We start from the raw sequence: 17593 nt of genomic DNA, 5'->3' as shown, positions 1-17593 counted from the left end.
GCTTATTTGTTTTGGCAGAAAGATATAATAAAGTCAGAATGAGGAAGAACAGAGTATGCCCCTCCTCATAGAATAGTAAGTAAAAAGTGCATAATAAGGAATGCAATGAGCTTTCACAATTACACCAGGAAGAAAAATAGGCTTCAGACAGATTTATGATCAAGGAAAAGCATTCATTCTAGGTCAGGTCCAAGGATGAAGTCACGGGTGTGCACTCTGATAAAGCAAGGCCATGTGACACTGTTGTTGCTTTGAACTTATAATGAGCTTATAGAATGAAACACCGCTTTGAACTTACTATCAACATCCGACTGTAACTCCCCTTTTGTGTAACACTTTATCTATGAGGTAATTTTACAAAGAACCTTTGTCTAAGAAAGTATAAAATGGCTGAGAGAAAAAATAAAGTGTTACTGTTGGGGTTGTGCTCCATCCTCCAAATGCATATAGGTCTGTCCATCTGTCTATGTGTATGTACAATATGACTGTATGTCTTTATGAATGTATGTCTATATGTATGAACATGCATACATAACTAGGTATATGTGTATATAGGTGTGCATGTGCACTTGTGAAATTGATGAAACAGTCGGGTCCTGCCAGTGTGTGTGTGTGTGTGTGTGTGTGTGTGTGTGTGTGTGTGTGTGTCTGACTTTCTTCCTTTCTTTCTTTTCTTTTCTCTCTGGCTCAACAAAGAGTTAATGAAATCCAAGTCTCTTGCCTGGACATCTAGCAACCCTTGAACCAGTGAAGAAGTTGGAAACCAGAAAGTGATAATGTAATATAAAACAAGGGGGCCATGTTCCAGTCCCAGCAAGCAGCAGAGTTTGGCAGCTTTAGCCACATGGCTCTGGCTTCAGAATCCAGAATAAAAGGGATGACTGGGACAATTGATGATTGTTAGCTGGAGCTAAGAAATTAGTGGTAATTAAGAAGAGACCAGCATCACTGAGGTGAAATCTTCTGAGAAGTATTTTCTGAGAGCACGGAGAAGCTGCATTCCAGAGATAGCCAAGGTTGTACCTTGTGCTGTAGCTGGACTTGGTAATGTGTAAGAGTCATATGTAAGGTGATACTGGTTTTGAAGGCATGAAGGGATCATGAAGAACAGCTGAGGCTTGTTACTGTGAGGGGCCATGGAAGGCCATTGGTGAAGAGGCAGCCTCAGTTGCAATTGATGGCCCAGGACTGAAGGGGTCATGCAAAGGAATTGAAGCTTGGTACCATGAAAAGAGCTTATGAGAGGCTATTGGTGAAGCCTAGTTGCAGTGGAAGACCCCAGTGTATTGGAGATGCCAGTACCATGGGAAGATCACCAAGGACAGCAGCAGCAGCAGTGAAGTCGATCAACCTGAGCTTAGACTGCTACAGAGGGCAAAGCTGGAGAAGTGAAGCCAGTCCCTTGGAGGAGCCCAGAAGATCATGTGTAGATCCCAGACATTGAAAGAAGAAGCTGTAATGTTGAACTTGCCTTGGAGACCTAAAGATATTAAAGATGCCAAAGCCATGAGATATGTCCTGAAGAAAGCTGCTAACAGGGAGCAGAACCAGCCCAGGAAAAAGCAGAGATGAAAAAGAAGTGGAGATCTGAAAACCACTTTGACATCAGACATGGAGATTTTTGGAATTTGCCCAGCTGGTTTTCTGTCTTGTCTTGGAGATTACAATTAAGTGATTGGATGCATCTCAAAAGAGACTTTGAACTTTGGACTTTTAACTTTGTTGAGATTTCTATAGACTATGGGGATTTTGGAAGTTAGACTAAATGTACTTTTTTATTATGTTATGTTTAGATATGACCCCCATCAACTCATGTGTTTGAACAAGCCTATTGGGGCCCAGGGAGTGGAATGTGATGGTTTGTATATTCTTGGACCAGGGAGTGGCATCATTTGGAGGTGTGGCCTTGTTGGAGTAGGTGTGTCACTGTGGGTGTGGGCTTAAGCCCCTCACCCTTGTTGCCTGGAAACAGTCTTCCATTAGCAGCCTTCAGATGAAGATGTAGAACTCTCAGCTCTGCCTGCACCATGCCTGCTGAGATGATACCGTGATCCCACCTTGATGATAATGGACTGAACTTCTGAACCTGTAAGCCAGCCCCAATTAAATGCTGTTTTTTATAAGTCTTGCCTTGGTTATGGTGTCTGTTCACAGCAGTAAAACCCTAAGACAGCACCTTCCATAGGACAGGAGAAACCCCGCTAGGAACCAATCTGTTCAGACAGACAAATTCATATGGACATGAAGAGGAAAAGGGCATTATAGAGAATATCACATAAAAAGGAAGGTTGACCCTTCCCTATCTGTACTCATGAATGATGCAGGATTTGTATCAAAACCACACCTGATCAAAAGGGCAAGGAAATGTGGCACTTCCCAGGCTGAGGACTTACCCTCGAGCCACTGGAAGGTAGGGCTCCAATGTAAATGTCCCCACAGGCTCATTACCTCGGACAGTTGACCCTTGGCTAATGATAGTGCATCTCAGGACTTAGTGGGAGCTTTAGGAAATGAAGCTAGCTGCAGACATGGGACCTGGGGGTGAGACTAAGGGCTAACCCTGGTTTCCGGTCATCATCTCTCTTCCCGGAAGTGGTGTTATTCTTGGGTTCCACACACAGCCTCCACTTCTGCTTGCCTCCGGGACGGGATCTCCATGCAGGACAAATGCTGTGCAGATCTAGTGTCTGCATCTCCACAGACATCACTTAGGGTGAAAGCCTTGATCTCCGCTAGAACCGGCTGCTGTGAGATAAGTAGGCTTATTCTACCCCGCGCACCCACCCCACAAGACCCAGCATACATCTTTCTCCTGGCATGAGTGCCAGTGTCTAAAGGACACAGTGGGAGTGACAGTTGGTTTATAACTGTGGAGACCTCCTCTAGGGAATTGGAAGAAGTTTAGTGTCACCCAAGTCATATTACCTCTGGAAACTTCAGGTCTCATTGCTAGGGGGGCGGGGTATAGACATGGGATCAGAAATAGCAATGCATACTATGTCACACGTTCAAGTGGTCCACAAATGGGCTGGGAATATAGCTCTGTGATAAAGCATTTGCCTACGGTGCATGTGGATTTGAGCCCCAGCCTTGCGAAACTGTTGTTTTTAAGTAGCAAATATATGGCTTGTGGCTACATATGTATGTGATGTACGTGATAGGCAGAGAAATAAGTGCCTGCCCATCTTGTGCTTTCCTTTTTCTGTTTTGCTGAGAGGGCATAATAGACAGGAAGGGTCTGCGCACTTAGTCCTGACCTGGAAGGGAAGTAGGTGTGGTGTGCGTAAATAAATCACTGAAGGCCAAGTTCAAATAAATGGTGAGCCTACTTAATTTTGGGGGGAGAGAAATGTCCAATACCCTTTGACCTCATCCCTCTCCGAGAGTCCACAGCCTGCCCTTCTGCATTCAGCCTGATCCCAAAGGGCTTTGGCCCTGATACTCAGATGCTCCTAAAATGGCTAATTGATCATTGTGCTTTAAAAGGACTACCTGGAAATAAAACAGCACCCTGAGTCCGCAGGGCCAGAGAAGACTGGAAACGGAAGGAGATGAGCCAGCAAAGCAGCTCATAGACACAGCTCCCAGATCCTCTGTGTTCTCTCGCATGGTGGTCCCCCGAGTCCAGGCTGGGCAACAAGCCCAGATAATAATAGCAGCTCCTGTAGTGGAGCACAAATGGGTCCTAACTGTCCAACTTTCAATTCTCACTTAGAAAGATTCTCATAATGGAATTGAAGGTGGTCACAGCTGAACTGGAGAGGAGATGTGTGGTCAGGTTGTTTTAGGGTTCAGGATTGCTTTGGGGCCGGGCTTGTTTATTTAACAAATATTTATCGGGGTGAATATGTGCCCAGCCCTGGGATACCGCAGTAACCCCAGGCATGCATGGTGTATCCCTGTGGATGTGGCTTGAGGTCTTTAGAACAGCGGGCCATGCCACACCCTTAAACATGCAGGCGGGGCCGGGAGGTACAGCACAGTGGGGACATGCGTCTAGCATGCGCTGGACCCTAGCTTCCATCCAATAGCATAGAGATTTAGGGAGATTAGAGAGTGGGTGAGTATGAGGGGTGGAGACAGAGGGAGGGAGGGACACAGGGAGGGGAGGGACTCACACTTAGACAAATGTAGACACTGTTGGGAAAGTCTTAGTTGGAGCTACAACTGAAACTCACTGGTAGAATGCCTGGACACCATGTCTGGATTCTATGTTGAGTTTGGAATGTGGAGGACAGGGAGGAATCAAGACAGGCAGATTCATTTTGTGGATTGTGTGTGTAGAGAAATTCCTGCTACATGAACATAACAACTTAAATTGATGGATAAAATATAGAGAAGAAAATTCCTCTCTGTCCGTTTTGTTAAGGTATGCTACGGGCTGAAGATCCCTACTGTCTGAATACTTTTCTATTGCTGTGTTAAGACATGATGACCAAAGCAACTTGTAGAAGAAAGAATTTATTGGGGACTTACAGTTTCAGAGGGTTGGAGTCCATGCAGGAAGCATAAAAGCAGGGGAGAAGGCATGGCTCTAGAGCTGTAGCGGAGAGCGTTTGTCTTATCTTCAAACACCAAGCAGAGAGAACTAACTGGGAGTGACATGGGCATTTGAAACCTCAAAGCCCATCCCTACTGGGACACACCTTCTCCAATAAGGCCACAAGCCTAATCCTTCCCAAGCAATTCCACCAACTGGGGACCAAGTGTTCAAATATATGAGCTTATGGGGGTCATTCTCATTTAAACCATCATATTTGCCAAAACACTTAAAATTCGTGGTAAGAGACAGGACCTTTAAGGGGTGATGTGGTCATGTCACAGACCCTCAGTTTATGGGTTGTTGGGTCTGTTCTTTAGAGACCCCTAACTAACACAATGGCTATTTGCTGTCAGTACTTTGAAAATATCCCACTGGGTTCTGCTTCACTGTTGCAGAGACTGGACACTTACAAAAGAGTCAGCTGTCACCTAAATTTCACACTTGTATAGATGTCTAATGTGTAGACTGGGAAGGTTTTGTTTCCCATCAGTCCTTTAATCCATTCTCTTACTTGAAGGGCAACATTGCAAACGCTCCCACTTCCCGACAGGCCACCCTAGCCTTCAGTCTCCGTAGCCCTTGCCCAGAACCTTGGTTTTCAGCTGAGCCCTCTCCATGATGTCCTAGTTCCTTAACAGAAGCACCTATCTGTGGCTTGATGGGTTTAAGCCCCTAACTCAGCTCTCAAGACGACACGTGCACATTTGGGTTTTTAATAAGTACAGTTTGCTTTTCCCGGCCCTACCTTTCTCAAACAGTGAGTGAAATTGTGTTAGCCACGTGCTCGTCACAACCAGAGTCTCGGAGGTCTGCATATGACGTCACCCATGGTTAACTATTATCCCCAGTAGGCCTTCACTGTTTTCAACATACTGAAGGGCTTTTTCTTATTCCTACCTGGAACCAGTTCCTGCTGGGAAATCCCATTTAAACATCTTAAGCAGAGTGAAAGAGGGACGCTAGAACAACTCCGGAATTTGTCTTACAGCCAAATGTAACTGGGCTTGGTGAAGAACACAATGTTTCTAGTCGGCGATACACACCGACCCCATCTTGAGGCTCAGCTTGCATACCCTAATACAGCTGTTTTCGCATCCCAACCCTACCAACCAGTCCCTCCTATAGCCCTGAATCCGCATTTAATGTAGCATCCATTTGCATTCTTCCTGGCACGCCCAAGAGCTGGGTCACAGTTGTCAGGGCAACAGCGTGTCTGCAGAGAGCACCAGCTCTCCAGGGTTTCCAAGGCAACCACTCTGCAGCGTGGAAGCAGGTGCATGCCCAGAAAAGCGCCCTTAGGGCGGGGCTAGCTAGGGTGAGGACCCTTGGGGAACTGAGAGGCGTGGCCGCTGGGCTGAGGAGTGCTCAGGCAGGCCTTGTACTTGCGGATCGTAACTTTCGGTGGAATATTCCGCTTTCGTGGTGCACTTTGAAAACCGAGGATTCCTCCCAGCGTGGTGTGTGTATCCAGCTTGTCTCCAGGAGCCACTTGCGATTGGGAAATGGTCCCAGTGGATGAACCGCAGCGGAGCGTCCTCATACAGTAAGGTCCTGTGGAACAGAGTCCTAGGAACAGACCAGGGAGTTGACGTGCGCCACTAAAACCTGAGGCACAGTAGCATAGGTTTGTTGCGCATCGCGCGGTGCTCAGGACATCCCACCAAGGCCCAGGAGTCAAGTCGGAACTGGGCTGGAGGAGGACGCATAAGGTCCTTTCTATTTGAGATGCAGGTTAGCTCTTCTGCACAGTACTTGTCGTTGGTTTGGTTCATTAGTCTTGTTTTCCGAAAGAAATGCTGCCGGGAACCCATCAGATATATGTTCCAAGTGAATAGGAAAGAAGCGAGGTTTTTTGACGATTCTTTGGCATTTGAACCATGGTGTCATGTGTCCCCCGTGCAATCTTTACTGTGGCCAAGGCTGGGAGACTGTAGCACAAGGCGCCGACTGGGTCTCCCGCCTGTCATCTGCGGCGCCCCCGTGAGGGGAGGGGCGGGCTGTCTGACACAGTTATTAAACCTGGCAGCTGCGTTGGCGGCACCGAGAAGCATTTTGGGGGAGCTCGAGTAAAATACGGGGCTGCCTGCTGGCCATCTGCTTGATCTTTCTCGCTGCCTGCAAAACAGCCACTTAGATCTTCCTCGTGGTTCTGGTTGGTGACCAGAGTTCGGGCACTTTGGCAAACACTTGAAACGTGAGTATCTGCCACCTCGCCCAGGGCAGGCGACAGGCTTGGAATGTTTCCGGCTTCTCTACTGGAAGCTTTAGAGAGCGATGGGTGAGGGATCAGGCTGCGGGAGTGAGGTAAGGGGACCCAAGTCACCAAGCCTAGCCTGGAGGTGGCGCGAGCAAGCTTCAGCCCTGGCAGCTGCGGGAGGGACTTAAGCGCATCGCAGGAGGACTGCTCCTGTGTTCGAACCCAACACAAAAGAACCCTGGGCCTAGGAAGCCGAGGTGCACAGTCCTGTCCAGCCACTTGGGAAAGGCGATGAGCCTTTAGGGTTGTCTCACAGCAATGAGAAATAGCTTATGCCCTCCTGTCCGTGGGGATCTTTGTGCACTGCATAGGGATTGTCGCGGTCCTCCCTGAAGCCACCTCGCTGGGCAACAGGCTCACTGCCCCTGGGTCTGGATCCCAGGGGGATTTCAGAGTTCTGAGACTTCAAGCCTCTCTGCCAGGCTTCACGCTGATTTCTTCCTTTCCTGCACACGGTGCTTGTTCTTCCAGGGCAAGCATATATTTGGAGACTAGAGACAAAAGAAAAGACCCCAATTCCCTCCTTCTCCTCAAATTACGAATCTTGTGAAAAGGTGCCGTGGGTTTTGTTTGATGTTGCCATTGCTTGCTAGTGGAAACCTTATTGTACAATTTAGTATTTTATTTAATTTTGGAGATTTTGAACTTTACACATCTGGCAAAAAAATGCAAGTCTTCTCTGAGGTCTAGGTATCTCTTGAGGAATTTGGCTTTCCCTAAAGGGTTCCAAGAAATGCTCAACACAGACCAGTGCCCCTCCCCCCCAAATGCCTTGTTCAGATACTGGGGTGTCCCCATTGGCCCAGAAGCCTGTGGTTTTGTCTGTCCCAGTCTCCTGAGGTCTCTGTGCAAGGCTTGCTTTTGTTCGCCTGTGATTTCTCGTGTCCAGTATGCAGCGTCCCGGGGTGTGGGACATAGAAGACATGGCCTTCTCTAAAAGGTTCTACAGATCAAGACTAGTGCCAGTTGGCGAAGCCAGCTATGAACAAGTGCTGGAACTTTCAGGTCTGTGTCTTCTCAGGCACAGCCAGGTCACAGCAAAGTGATCTCCAGACCTGCGTAAGAGACACGCCAAGGTTTGGGCTGTTCTTCCGATTCTATTTCCTGGCTGAGTGGCTTTTGTCAGCCTGACCTTTGAGGGTTGATTTAATAAGAGCAAGCCAGACAGGAGGAGAAAGCAAGCAGAAAGGGGTGGCGGGCACTTTAACACTCAGAAAAGCCTCATCCAAACGTAGCTTAGAAACTCAACTGATTATAAATTAGTCTATAGGTAGGAAACTAAATCCATTATGGATACATATTATGGACTATATAGATCCTTTAATTTTACATATGGGATTATGGTCCTGGTCCCAAAGTGAGGCTTGGTATTTGGTGCTTGAATTTTCACTAAATCTCGATCTTCACCCCATGGTGTGGTTTCTCAGTTCTTTGTTAATTAAAATCAGATTGTGACTAAGTGAATGTGCCGTGAAAAGCAACCAATGTGGCTCTGAGGTATGAAGAATGACGTAGAAGCCAAATCAAGCCTTTCTATTAAATTTAATGGTGAGATAAAAAAAAAAAAAAGGGTGCTATTCCCAGTGTTCCCTGATCTGGAATGGAAAATGTGGGTAAAGTGTAGGGCGTTGAGAATGGGTCAGTCCAAACAGTGAAGAGCCAAGACATCAAAGCTGTTCTAGGGAAAGAGAAGTAAGTTAGTTACTGCCAAATGGGGGTAGAGCTAGGGAGATAGGTAAATCAGACCCTGATTGGCTCCAACAAAGGGACTATAAAATGGTGCCATTCACTGCCACAGAGCATCTAGAAGAAAATAAGTTGTTAACCACTTTCACCTTAGCCCCTTCCAGCCCTGGCTCCAGACCTTGGACCTTTCAGCCTCTTCTACAGAGGCCAGGTCATTTCCCAGGCTCAGATTTTAACTCATCTGGCCTGGTGAGAGCTCTCTGGGTAAGAAAATAGATGGACAGACACCTGCCCATGCCTTAGATGCCCAGGTCTGTCGCTGCAGGGGCAGGCAGGGGGCGCAAGTGCTGAGTGAAACCATGGTCTAATAGGGTTAACTGGGGAGGGCAGTAGAAGCTTACATTCAGGCTAGCCAGCTCTGCTGGAGGGAACCAGGAGTCTAGCTTTTGTTAACGTGAAACCACTAGATCTTTACAGATTGGCAACTAATTAAAATAACTAAAAGTGCATCGTGCTTGCCAAACAATATGCCCCTGCCAGGTCTGTCTTACAGTCCAGATTGGGCAGCCTCACCAGACCTTGTCTCCCCAGAACAGGACAGTGCATGGGGCACATGGGGTGGTGTTGGGTGGGCTACCACTTGTCCCAGGACCTCTATCTTCCATCCTTGAAGTTTATGCTTGCTTGCTTCGTTCCCTCCTCTTCCCCTTCCTTTCTTTATTTCTATGAAAGGAGAAATAAAGCCTGCTCTGGCAAATGCCGGCCTCTTTCTCTGTGGAGGCCCATAGTTTTCTGACCTGAGAGCTCTGGATTACTGAAATGAAGAAACAATCTCTAGTTTCCTAGAGGCTTTTCTGGCTGTGAATCAAAAGAGGTTGATCTTCACAAACTGACCACCTCTGTCTCCTCCCTGAATTCAACCCCACAGAGTTCCCTGGCAGCCTCCTGTGGAGGTGGAAATGGTCCATGGGCACTGGGAAATGAAGAGAAAGACACTGTCCGTCTCCTGGGCTGGAAAATGGGCACATGGGAAGGGGTAAGAAACAAGGGTTGTCTGGTGTATGTAAACAGTACTGTCAGCGACATAAGATCTAGTCTCAGTTCACGTGTATCTTACGTTTTCCTTCTCTAAGCCACAGAAGCAATTGAAAGTATTGTGTCTCTATTAGTCAAGAAGCATACAATGCTGCCCGCTCTTTACAGGTTGAAACATCTTTGTTGGGTGGCGAAATAATTCAAGATAGCTAGAAGACTCTTGTTTGCGTTCTCCCTCCCTTGTCCTTGGGCCGAGGCTCTTGTATTTTGACTTGGCTCTGTATTGTTTCTGTTCCGTTTGATTTGACATATATTAACCATACATATTTATGGGGTATAATGTAATGTTTTATACATATTTATCTTCTGTAACTATCAAGCTGTGCTAATTAGCATATTATAATTTCAAGCTTTAGTAATTTTTTTGTGACAGGACCATTTGAAATCCTCTCTTCTAGTCATTTTAAAATGCAATACATCTTGTTAACTGTAGTCATCCTGTGGGAGCACCAGGATTTATTTCTCCCATCTACATATTTTTTGCCAGTGACAAATCTTACCCTGTTTTCTTTCCCCTCTTCTCTCGCAGTCTTTGAGGACCAAAGTCTGCTTTCTCCTTCTGGGACGTCAGGTCTCAGGTTCTGCGTGAGTGAGGTCATGCAGAGTTTTCTTTTTGTGCTCAGCCTATTTCCTGAGGGTCTTCCAGGTCCAACCTGTTATGAATGACAGGATTTTATTCTTGTTATACCCAAAGCATATCCCATTATCCAGGTAACAATTTTCTTCATCCATTCATCTGTCAGTGCACAATTAGGTTGATTCCATTTTGTACAAAACATGGGGTACTGGTGTCTTTTTACTTGATTTTCTTTCCGTTGGCTATCTACCCAGGGTTGAACTTTTAGATCATACACGTCTTGTTTTCAGATTTTTGAGGAATGCTGTACTGTTTTCCAACATAGCTACAGTCATTTACATTCCCAGCAACCATGTGCAGAGATTCCAGTCTCTCCTCAGCCCATCAGAGTGTGGCTTCTTGGCTCTTTGTCACAGACATTTGAGCCAAGGTTAGTTGATATCTTCTTGTGGTTTTGATTTGAATTCTCTAATGATCAATGCTATTAAGCACCTTTTTATTATTCCTTGGCCATTTCTGTGTCGCAGTAGCCCAGCTTTATCTGACCAGCCATCTTGGTTATAACTACCGTTTTGTCTGCCAAGCGATTCGACCACACATTCTAAAGCCTGTAAGAAAAAGCAAAGTCATGAAAATAGTCAACTAAGTATTTTATACAATTCCTAGAAGTTTTTTTTTAACCAGTGTTATCATGCTGATAGTTTTTAAAGGAAGCCAGCTATATTCAGCCACTTTGTCTAGCTTAGTGTAATAGTCTCTTTCCTCCCACCTCAGGGTCCCAGGACCCTCTTCTCTTGCTGGTGCTATGGTTCATCTCTGTTCATAAATCCAGTGTGAATTGTATCTTGTACAATTCTGGACACTGCCCTGTCTGAATCTCGCTTTTTGGCATCATCTTTGTGCTGGCTTTTATACACTTGGTCTCCTGAAATGTGACTCCACTTCTTAGAAATGACTTATCTGTTCAAAAATATTTTGCTCTATTTTAAAATCAGATTCTCTGTTTCTTGATATTGAGGTGTTAGTTTCATTATATATTCTGGACGTTAACTCAGTTCAGATGAAGAATCTGTATATTCTCTTCTCTTCTGCAGTTGGGGTCACCACACCATGAATGTCTACAATGATGCAGAGGTTTTTAGTTTGATATAAACTCATTTGGTCTGTTTTTACCTTCGATTCCATGAGTATTTTTGAGGTCTTATCCAAAAAAAAAAAAAAAAATGCCTGCCCAGGCCAATCACTTGAAGTGCATCCCTGCTTTGTTCTGGTAACTTCTTAGTTGTGTGCCTTACCATTAAGTCTAAACAGACTAGCGGTTTTTGTTGTTGTTGTTGTTTAGTGTTGGGGATCAAATCCTGTATATGATAGGTGAGTGTTTACCACTAAGTGGCACTTCCTTCCCCTTTAAATTACTTTAAGTTGATTTTGTAACTTGTAAGATATGGCGGAGGACTCATTTTACTCCTTCTGCACACAAATATTGAGTTTCTCGGAATCTTTGTCTTAATCACTGTTCTATTGCTGTGAACAGAAGTCATGACCAAGGAAACTCTTAGAAAAGAAAGTATTTAACTGGGGACTGGCATACAGGGTTAGTCCATGATTGTCATGGGGAGAGGAGCATGGTAGCAGGCAGATATGTTGATAGAAAAACAGCAGAGAGTTTTATTTACAACCTGACCTGCAGCAGGGTTGGGGTGGGGAGGTAAGGGGAGAGGGAGAGGGGGAAAGGGAGAGAGAAAGGAAGATGGAGAGGGGAAGAGAGAAAGGAAGGATTGGGCCTGCTGTGGGCTTTTGAAACCTCAAAGCCCATATCCATTGACATGCCTTTAACAAGCCACACCTCCTAATCCTTCCCAAACAGTTTCACTCCCTGGCAACTAAGCATTCAAATATATGAGTCTATGGGGTTCACTTTCAATCAAAGCAACACAACCGTGTACTAAAGAGAAGGATAGATCTTGGGGCTGTTGAGTCTTATTTGGATGTTGGAGGGCAGATACTAACAATAGGAAATGGAGGCATGGTTTTGTTGATGGAAAGCAGAACACCTGTTTCTCCCTAGCTCCTGTTCCCACTGTGGTGTCGACAAAGGGTGATACCTCCCTCCCTCCCCAGTGATGATAGCCTGAGAGCCATCTAGGGTGACACTGAGACCTGTCTGAGCAAAATGACAAAGATTTCGTGCAGAGGGCATGAGTGCACAGTCCAGGGTTAACACCCAGAAGGCAGCTTTGTATATCAGCGAAATCAGCAGTCAGTTGCATATTCCATGGACTCTGTTACAAGCGCAGCTGTAACGAAGAGACAGGGCCATGTTTCTTTTATTGGTGGAGGAAACTCCTGAAAAGTCTGAGTCTCTGTCATCCTGTGAACTCAACAAAGTAAAAAAAAAAAAAAAAAAAAAAAAATCAAGGCTCTCCACCCATTGATTCCACTACTGTTGAAACAGGAGGGAGTCCTGAAGTTAAAAACTAGAAACCGCCCATAGAGAGGGGAAGAAAGTGGATCCAAGTGTTTGGTTGGATTTTTTTTTTCCTGAAACTCAGAAGTCTCTGACTTGGAAGGACAGAGTCTGCAGCAGCCCTGACACTGAACTGCCAATGTCTCACTCATGGCCAGGATGCCCTTGCCTGGCATGCCCATCCTCTCTTGGTGACTGCATCAAAAAAACAAAAAACAAAAAAACACAAATGCTTGAGTCTTTTCCTGGAATTGTAGGTTATCACATTCCACCCTGGCAGCCTCTGCTGCCAACTTGGACCAGTTCCTAAGGATGAGAGGATGTGTGATGCGGTGCTGACACTTGTTGCCAGTGCCCACTTCTAACCACCAAGCAGCCTCAGGCTCTACTCAGAGTTCCTCTCTCTCTCTGTCTCTATCAAACATGAGACTATCCTGCAGAGGGCATGGCGGGGTCAGCCCTTGCTCACACGTGCCTTTCTTCCTGCTATAGCCCAGGCTACCTGCTCAGCACAACTAACTGTCCCACCACAGGTCTCAGGACAGCTACTCCTGTCCTCTGGCTTGACAAATTTCCTGTTGAGAATCTATTTATATTATCACCATGTAAATTTCCTAAAGGCAGTTTATCTGATGGCCTTTCTAATCTAGAACATTCCTGTTGGCTCTTACTGTTTTAATAAATTTGATACTGTACAAAAGGTTTACATGGGAAGAGAGAGAGAGAGAGAGAGAGGAAAAAGAGGAGTAGGAAGAAGAAGAGAAGGTGGAGGAGGAAGAGGAGGAGGTGGAGGGGGAGGAGGAGAAGGAAAGGCTAATCTATTCTCCTGAATTTATTCATGGTAGTAGCAGAAAAACCATTAAAGGGAAACTTGACACATGGCATGCAACTGTGCATCCATGAGTAATATGGGTGAGGCCAATATTATGAACTATAATTGGTTTTTAAAATAGTAACCCCATCAGAATATTATTTTATGAATTATCATCATTAGTAATTACATTGTTTATTTATTTATTTGCTGCTCTGGAGATAAAACTCAGGGCCTAGTGTATTAGGGAAATTATTTCCCACTGAGCTACATTCCAGCACACACACACACACACACACACACACACACACACACACACACACATTTTTTGACAGGGTTTCACTGTGTAGCCCTTGCTATCCTGAAGTTCACTATAGAGACCTGGCTGGTCTGTAACTCATAGCGGTCCATTGCCTAAGCCTCCCAAGTGCTGGGCTTGAAGATGCGTGCCATTATGCTCTGTCCCACTTATTTTTATTTTATTGCAATGATTTATTTATGTTTATGTGCATTTGTGTTTTGCCTGCATGTATATCTGTGTGAGGGTGCCAGATCCCCTGGATCTGGACCCACAGCTGTGAGCTGCCATGTGGCTGCTGGGAATTGAATCTGGATCCTCTGGAAGAGCAGCCAGTGCTCTAAATCACGGAGCCATCTCTTTCGCTACCCTTCTCATTTTATTTTAAAGTGGATTATTTTTAGTATTGTATAGTGACAAGCTAAAAATCAAATTAGCTGGCAAATATATACTTAGATATAATAGTCAACATACAAAACAAACTTAATCTATTAAGTAATGACTCTTACTCCCACAAGGGCTGTTTGTTTTGTTTTTTTTTAAGGAACATTTTACAATTTTTAAAAATTAGCTCTTATCATGGTGTTTAGAAGAAATATTCATGTACAGCAGCCAGAAATAGAATGAAACAGATTGTACTAGATTTCTGCTAGACAGCTAATCAGGTGCTGGGGCAGGTGTTAGCAGCCAGTCCATGCCAAGGCTGGGAAGCAGGGCCTAGTATCTGCCCACGCAGTCAGGCTATGGAGTGGTGGCTCTTGGGCTCCAAGGGGTTGCTAATAACTGCAGAGGGAAGCAGAGACCACACGCAGCTGTGCAGGATCAAGGGACCAAAGAAGCTGGCATTTGACCACTTACTGCTGATAGAAAATAGGGAATTTCATAGGTTGAGTCTCTGAGGTAGGTGGGGGGGGGGTCACAGGGGTGGAGATCAATTTGCTCAAGACACCCACACAGTGCCATCCTGATCACCGCAGGCTGTTATAAGGACTAAGACAATCACTGTAAAGGATCCAGCTCGGCTCACAGGGCAGAGATGACTAAGCCATGACGTGTATTGTCATCAGAATAAAGACAAAATGAGACTCTGTCAGATATCTCTACAGAGAATGAGGACTTGGAACTTTTTATCACAATGGAGGTGTCCCAAGGGCCACCTGTGCTCAGTAGGACTTGGGATGGGGGGGGGGGGTCTCTTACATCCAAAGCTCTCTGGATTTGACAAGTTCCTAAGGAACCCCTGGATGTCTGCCTGGGCTCACTTCCACTCTTTTATCTCTAGAATCCAAATTTTAAAACTTCCAAAAGTTCATTAAAATGAAAAAATACTATAAAAGGTGTGCTTTCAACTGTGTAAACAAGTGATAAATATTTGAGGAATTGAGTATGTTTAGCTTGACATAAGCACTACACACAGTATTTACACAAATCACAGCCTCACGTGGGACACCACTAATGTGCTCGGTTGTGGGTTTTTGTGCAACACTTATAAAGTGACTCATTTAATTTTTAAAAGAGGTCAGGGTTCCTGTCATAACTGTCTACCTGCTAGCATGGTGCAACCTACCTTCCATTCTCCACACTTAAAGAAACTTCACGTCTGTCTTCATCCCTCCTTTTTGTTCTTTCTGCGAGTGTGCTGGCATGCATTTTGAAGAATTCCATCCCTATTATTCAAATATAATCTGGGGAGACAATAATCTAAGTTTAAGTTTTGAGTCTGTACTATAGACCCAGAATTTTCTCATGTATGCTTGCTTGCTTATCTATCTATCTATCTATCTATCTATCTATCTATCTATCTATCTATCTATCTATCATCTTGTGGTGTCATAAGGCAGTTGTTCTCAACGTTTCTAATACTGCAACCCTTTATTACAGTTCCTCATGTTGTGGTGACTTCCCCAAGCATAAAATTATTTTCATTGCTATTTTACAACTATAATTTGGCTATTGTTATGAACTGTAATGGAAATCTGTGTGTTTTCCAGTGGTATTAAGTGACCTCTCTGAAAGGGTCATTTGACCCCTAAAGGGGTCTCGACCCACAGGCTCATTGTCATAAGGGAGCCAAGAGCCTTGTACATTCCAAGAAGCAGCCTACCACTGACGCACACCACAGCCATACTTTTTGAAATGTAACAAATATTTGGGCCTGGAAAATGGCTCCACAGTAAAGTGCAAACTTGATAACCTAAACTGAATCCCCAGAATTCAATGAAAAAGCCAAGGATGGTGATGCTTGCTGATAATCCCAGGAGGAGGGGGTGGGGATCTGAGACTCACATGACAGCCAGCTAAGCCTGTGTGACAAACTCCAAACCGATGAGAGACTTAGTCTCTAAATCAAGGTGGATGATGCTCCTGAAGATGACAAATAAGGTTGTTCTGTGCTCTGACCTACACACACACACACACACACACACACACACACAGCCACATGCATACCTGCACATGTATGTGTATCTGTACACGCATATAACAAATACACAGTCAAAGTGTTTCCTATCTCCAAAATAGAATTCCAGCAGAGGCGGGAGATTAATTTGAAAGCATGTCCTTAAATCTATGTGATTGACTCCCAGGTTGGCTCATGTGTGCACTGGACGGTCTATAGTTCACACCCTATTAACCTTTGACCTCTCTGGAAAGCTAATGGTGCAGCTAATAGAAGAGTACCCTGTGTCCCCCACAAAGGGTCACACCCGCTAGTTACTGCGGCGAGAGGTGAACTTTGTGAAAATTCAGAACATGAACCCTCAGAAGCACGTTTCCAGCTCTATTATTCCTGCGTGTGTTCTCAGCACTCTATTATTCCTGCCTGTGTTCCCGTGTGCCACTATTTTTAGGTATTTGGAACAAAAGATACAGTTTCACTACAGCTTTGTTAGGTGATGTGCCCATCTGGACCCCTCTGCTCACAATTTCCCAGCACCGTCCAGTGCATCTTGGGAAATGAGTCGTTCTCAGTCACTGCACTGCCTTTGAAACACCTTTTCTGTGGCCCGTTCAGATATTTTTCTGAAATTTTTCTCCCAGCTCTTTCCCTCTCCTGACCATCTCCTTGAGTTGGTCTTGATTGACATAAGAGGAGTAAGCTGCCTCTGCATTCTGGTATTTCATGGGGATTTGCCACAATCTCAGTGTTTATTCATTAACCATTTTGACCACTTGGCCCTTTCAATATGCAAGCTCACACTTTTCTGAAAGTCTGTTGGGAAATACCCAGCTTTCCCCTGTCTTCTCTACTGGAGCTCCTGCCCGCTGGAAATCCACGCGTGTTCTCTGCCCGTGAGGTTCTTCTGTGCTAAGCCACAAGTGCTTTTTTTTTCAAGTTTTAATTCCAAGATGCTCTTCCTGATTTTTGAGAATACTGGGCCTCTGTTTTGTGGATGCGATAGCTTTATACCGCGACGACGACGACAGAGTTGCTTCAGAGACTTTCTTTTTGTTCCCGGTATTGTTTCTGTGTCTCTGAGTTTTCTCTGTGTTTTGTTTTGTTTTGTTTTGGCCTTTTTCTTTTTCCTGGATGCCTGAAGATCTACATTGGCAGACTTTGTAGGGTGACCTGGCAGTCAGCCAGGTTTTCTTTGAGTGACCCCAAAAGGCTGTGTGGGAAGGATTTTGCATTAAAGGGACAATTTGGTTTCTTCAGTTCTGGTGTGTGACTCAGTGGTGGAGGCTTGCTCACCATGCCCCTCCATGCTGGTGTTTGACTCAGTGGTGGAGGCTTGCCCAGCATGCCCCTCCATGCTGGTGTGTGACTCAGTGGTTGAGGCTTGCCCAGCATGCCCCTCCGTGCTGGTGTGTGACTCAGTGGTGGAGGCTTGCCCAGCATGTTGGAGGCCCTGGTTCTGTT

The 17593-nt window shown here is 45.2% G+C and overlaps 1 protein-coding gene across 9 annotated transcripts in view; it reads left to right on the top strand.

Moving 5' to 3' along the window:
• The first annotated feature begins 2974 nt into the window (after positions 1 to 2974).
• The window catches only part of Trim2 (tripartite motif-containing 2), a 147914-nt gene continuing 133295 nt past the window's right edge, over positions 2975 to 17593 (top strand). For 2 of the 9 annotated variants that reach the window (XM_017319814.2, XM_011240301.3), the window contains exon 1: positions 2975 to 6086. Coding sequence is in view for 5 of the 9 variants with exons in the window: in XM_017319813.2 (XP_017175302.1) it covers positions 9505 to 9522 (18 nt within the window). In the remaining 4 variants the exon portion in view is untranslated. Of the gene's footprint in view, positions 6738 to 9414; positions 9523 to 17593 lie in introns of all 9 variants that reach the window. The other 7 variants (XM_030252918.1, XM_011240298.3, XM_017319813.2 and 4 more) reach the window with 6 other exon arrangements.

The sequence above is a fragment of the Mus musculus genome, chromosome 3 (assembly GCF_000001635.26).
Source record: "Mus musculus strain C57BL/6J chromosome 3, GRCm38.p6 C57BL/6J".
Lineage (NCBI taxonomy): Eukaryota > Metazoa > Chordata > Mammalia > Rodentia > Muridae > Mus > Mus musculus.
Note: the sequence above shows the minus strand (reverse complement) of the source record. Positions and strands in the feature narration are given on the sequence as shown.